Source organism: Arachis ipaensis, chromosome B5 (assembly GCF_059453495.1).
Source record: "Arachis ipaensis isolate K30076 ecotype BB chromosome B5, ASM5945349v1, whole genome shotgun sequence".
NCBI lineage: Eukaryota > Viridiplantae > Streptophyta > Magnoliopsida > Fabales > Fabaceae > Arachis > Arachis ipaensis.
Window position 1 is genome coordinate 143,595,330 of NC_142440.1, and position 4,812 is coordinate 143,600,141.

Sequence of the window (4,812 nt, forward strand, 5' to 3'; positions counted from 1 at the left end):
TAAACCATCTTACCACATCTCTTCAAATATAGATAAATAAGGATTAGGACTTAGGAGCACTACTTCTACAAAATGATAGAATTTGCATTCCACAAACATTTTTTCTCTTTTGTATAAAATTAAACTAGAACATCTAAAACAACAGAAAAATAAACAGAACTAAAGTCTAAAACTAAAATCAAACACCCAAACCATTAAATACAAGCCAGGACCTAGAGTTAAATATTATATTAATCAATCATCATGGAATAAGAGAATCAACTCTAAAATCTAAATAATAATGCAATACTTGAATAAACTAAAATATTAATAATGCTATTGAGAAGCCTTGTTTTGTGTTGATCATGTTACTCTCACCTATAGTTGCTCTCTTGGGTTGTGTTCATCTTAAGCAGCACCCTCATGTGTGTGAGGGGGATGCCAACTCAGAAAGGACAAAAAGTCAAGAACTCCCATAACAAGTTGTAAATTAGCAATGCATGCACAAGTACCAATATACCAGCCATGTGCATGTGCTTACTTCAATTCCATTGCAAGAGGATATATATAGAGGGCCATTATGTAGAGACAAATCTTCCATTCATGAGAGATTAATAGAAACCATTAAAGTTAAACTAGTTAATTAATACTAAATTGAAACTCTAAACTGTTAGACAAAATTGTTAACCTTTAAAAAAAAATATTCCTGTATAAAATTAATAGTTAACTCACTTTCCAATGAAATAGGTTTGTTTATGTAAAGTTTTGTTTGTCCTAAATTCATTCACTGAAAGATCATACTATATTACACTAGTTTCACTTGTCACTTCAGTCTTTATTTTTTCTTTCTTTTTGTGCAGATTTATTGTTTTAACTTGTAAGAGTTGTGAGAAAATAACGAAAGCTTACCAGCAAAGTTGGCATCAAACTAGACAAATTAAAAGTATTAAGATCAGATGCAAACTCTGAAATACATTTTAGGTAAAATTCAAATAAATTTCGTCTCTTCTGCATACTCAACTGACCATATCACCTGCACATGATACATTAAATAATGTCATATTTTTAATTTAATATTCTAGTTGACTCAAGATAACAAAGACCATAACGGCATTAACAAGGAATGCTACAGCAACTTTGCAAATTGCAATCATCCAATAGTAATTTAAAGTGCTAACTTTTTTTCCCATCTGGAAGGTGGTGTGCTTTAAACATTTTTGTGTGAATTACTGACATCACATATTAAGCACACAAAATTACTAACCTATACTCTCTCATTTGGGCCACACAATACATCAGTTACCCTCACCTAAAGAATCTAAGAATTGAGAATGAAATAGAAGTATCCTAGGCAAATTCCCAAATACATGGGAAAGCTTGAATGAAGTGATTCTATGCCACTTTACTTTGAATCTTTACCTTTTATTTTATTATTATTATTTTAAATTTTATAACTTTTTGATCCTTGAAACTTCTGATTGAATACTTTGATAAAAAGCTGGAATGGTACTAAACACAGCTATAAACCAAGTTGTATAACAGACTGTGCCTCTATTTGCTGATAAGGCATCTTTTTTTTTTTTCCTGCTTTTTTTCACTCATAAAATATATAAAGTCATAATACAATAAAAACGAATAAATCCCACTTTGGATCAAATCAAACCTGTAAAGAATATTTGTATATAACCATCCACTAACTTTGCTACCTCTCCTCTGTTTCTCCCCTGTTTTCACTCTGTTTCAAAACAGAGCAAAGACACAAGGCACTACCATCACCACCATTAAGAATGGATCCACCACCAACACAGCCACCAGCAATGCCACCACATCCATCCACCATGGCTCCCACCACTGTCATGGCTGCCACTGCCACATCAATTCAAACAAACAACCCCGACTCGGTTGAATCCTCGCCGCGCTGTCGTATCGGTGAAACATGGAATGATGAGCTTATTGTGCCGGTCCCAGGCGCCAAGCTCCGCCTCATGTGCAGCTACGGTGGCCACATCATGCCACGCCCCCATGATAAGTCCCTCAGTTACATAGGTGGTGACACTAGAATCGTGGTGGTGGATCGCAATTCAACCCTAAAGGACCTCTGTTTGCGCCTTTCCCGCACTTTACTCAATGGAAGACCCTTCACACTCAAGTACCAGTTACCAAACGAGGACCTTGACAACCTCATCTCTGTCACCACTGATGAAGACCTTGACAACATGATCGAAGAGTATGATCGTGTGGCTGCAGCATCAGCATCTACCCTGAAGCCTTCACCTTCAAGACTCAGGGTGTTCCTGTTCTTCTCCAAGCCAGAGACCACTGTTTCAATGGGATCCCTCCTTGATGATGCGAAATCTGAGACATGGTTCGTGGATGCGCTCAACAACTCGGGGATGCTCACAAGGGGTGTGTCAGATTCCGCAGCAGGAGAAACCATTGTAAACCTTGATGGTGTTGGCCCTGCTGTTTCAGCTAGTGGTTCAAGCAACAACTTGGAGGCTCAGGCTGCGGCAGTGGCAGAGTCTTTGGTTCTGGCTGATAATATCACTGGCAACAATAACAACAACAACAACAACAAGGTGAAGAATTTGCAGGATGTTGCAGCTGTGAATTCACTACCTGGCTCACCTTCATCAGCTTCTTCTCCTTCAATGGCTAATCTCCCACCCATCCGGGTTCGTGTCGATGACAATGGTGCTAGTAGGCTTCAGCAGGAGCAAAGGGTTGGGGTGATGGAGGAGCAGTTAGCACAGATGACAATTGGCGCAAGTGGTGTGAGGCGAGATGAAGGGTTTGTTGTTGTTCCCTCTACTGTGGCTATGCCTGCTGCAGTGCCTGCAACTATGAGTTTGGCTGCAGCAGCAATGGTTACTAGCAATAGTAGTGATATCATGAATAGGCTTATTATCTCTGAGGATGAGAGATCAGATCCTGGTGTTCCTCTTGGGTTTGGGAAGCCTCCTTTACCATTGCAACTTGTGCAACCAAGGACTGGTGGTGGTGTGAGTTTACCTTCTCCAGATTCAGTTGCAAGGTATCTACTATTCATGTCTGTTGGTAACTAATTTTTGCCAAGTAAGCCACCAATTTAGTCTTCGGATGTTTGAAATGCCAACAATTTAGCCCCCAGAAGAAAAGAAACTTAAGATTTTTAAATTCTCTGGGCATAAATTGTCAACAAACCAATCTTCAGGAGACTAATTTTTTTTTCTTGATCTCTATATGATATCTGTTTCTGGCTTCTTTCTTTTTTATCCTTAAACTCTTTCTTCTGTTGAATCATATCAAACTCATAAGAATCAATTTAGGTGATGACAATTAGTTTATTGAAATTAACTGTTATTGGTTAACATTTTCAGTGACAGTAGTAGCATTGCATCAACAAATTCTTTCTCGAAGAATGTGTACTATCAAGAACAAGTCCAACCTTCACATGTAGATAACAAAGCTCCTACTATAAGCAATGCCAAGATTGAAATTAGAGAACAAATTCAGGATCCAAATTACACGTTACCTCCACAATTGGATCAAAACCAGCAACTCCACCAGCAATTTGTGCAAGCAAGCAGCCCCTACATTCACCACCCTGCAGCCGCCACCAATACAGTGCCAGTGTCATCTTACTACCCAGTTTACGCACCGCCGCCACCGCTGCCATCACAGCCAACACTTCACCAACATCCAATTCCCCAAACTCAACAACAGCAACAGTATCAACCAGTTTATGTTATGCCTGTTGGACACACACAACAACCATACAATGTAACATTGCAACACAACATTGCTGATCCTAACATGGTAGCATCAGGTAGACAACTAGTACCCCAGAGTATTGCTGCTCCTGCAGTGTCAACAACAGCATACAAAGATGGCACATTACCAATTTACCCTCCTAGGCCAAATACCCAACCACAAACTACTCAGGCATTTATTCAAATACCTTCTAGTCACTTTCAGCAACAACCACAGTATGTGGGTTTGACCCAAGTTCAGCACCATCAACAACCACCACCACCACAGCACATTGCTGTGGTTCCATCTGGTAGTGGTGGAGGTGGTGGTGCTAATTACGGCTATGAATATGGTGGTGGCACTGTGCAAGATCAAGCTGCATACTACACACAACAGCAACAAGCTACTACAGCTCCATTGACTTCTCAGTACCAATCCATGACTCCGGCGGCGGCAGCGGCGGCGCTATCGGATGCTTCGAAGCCATTCCCCAATGAAAATCTTCAGCAGCCAAACAGAGCTTCACAACCCGTATAGAGAAAAATGAACCATTTCTGAGGGAAGCTTTTTGAGGGGGTTAATTTGGTCTTTTTGCTTTCATTTATTAATGATGAATGTATGGATGTTTCTTTTCTTGAGGGAAAAGAGAATAAGTACCACATAATCGTCTCTTTCTATTTTTAGGGTGTAAGGTGAAAATTGGATGAAATTTTTTATAATGAATTTCATATGTAGTGTTTACTCATGAACATGATATTTATTTGTGAAAATTTTCATCCCTTTTTTTTACCTTTCAATCAAAAAAACCCTTGACCTTATATAATGTAACATTTAAGATTATATACTATATTGCAAAATTAGCTTTAATTGTTATCTCGGATATTTAATTACTTGAATAAGGCAGCTAAGTCACTTGACAGTCAAGTTTATTTTTGTCTACTTCTGATTAAACAAGAGAATCACTAGATTTGGTTATTTCATTTCCAAAGCTTTTATGGATCTACCATAAACTGAAGTTTTTCGAGGTGTATGTTTATGTTCAATTAGCACGTGTTTATGTTCACGGCGACGGCATAATATATTGTACACTACTATTTACCG

General features: G+C 38.7%; 1 protein-coding gene across 1 annotated transcript; it reads left to right on the top strand.

Annotated features, from left to right (window-relative positions):
- The first annotated feature begins 1,623 nt into the window (after positions 1–1,623).
- LOC107641181 (uncharacterized) lies at positions 1,624–4,582 on the top strand. The gene is made up of 2 exons (XM_088488950.1): positions 1,624–3,013; positions 3,339–4,582. The coding sequence occupies exons 1-2, from the start codon at positions 1,767–1,769 to the stop codon at positions 4,246–4,248; spliced, it is 2,157 nt and encodes a 718-aa protein (XP_088345076.1). The 5' UTR covers positions 1,624–1,766; the 3' UTR covers positions 4,249–4,582.
- Positions 4,583–4,812: the final 230 nt, after the last annotated feature.

Coding starts and splice junctions, on each gene's coding strand:
- LOC107641181 (XM_088488950.1), top strand. CDS start 1,767: ATGGATCCACCACCAACACAGCCACCAGCAATGCCACCACATCCATCC. Junction 3,014..3,338: donor TCTCCAGATTCAGTTGCAAG/GTATCTACTATT, acceptor TAACATTTTCAG/TGACAGTAGTAGCATTGCAT.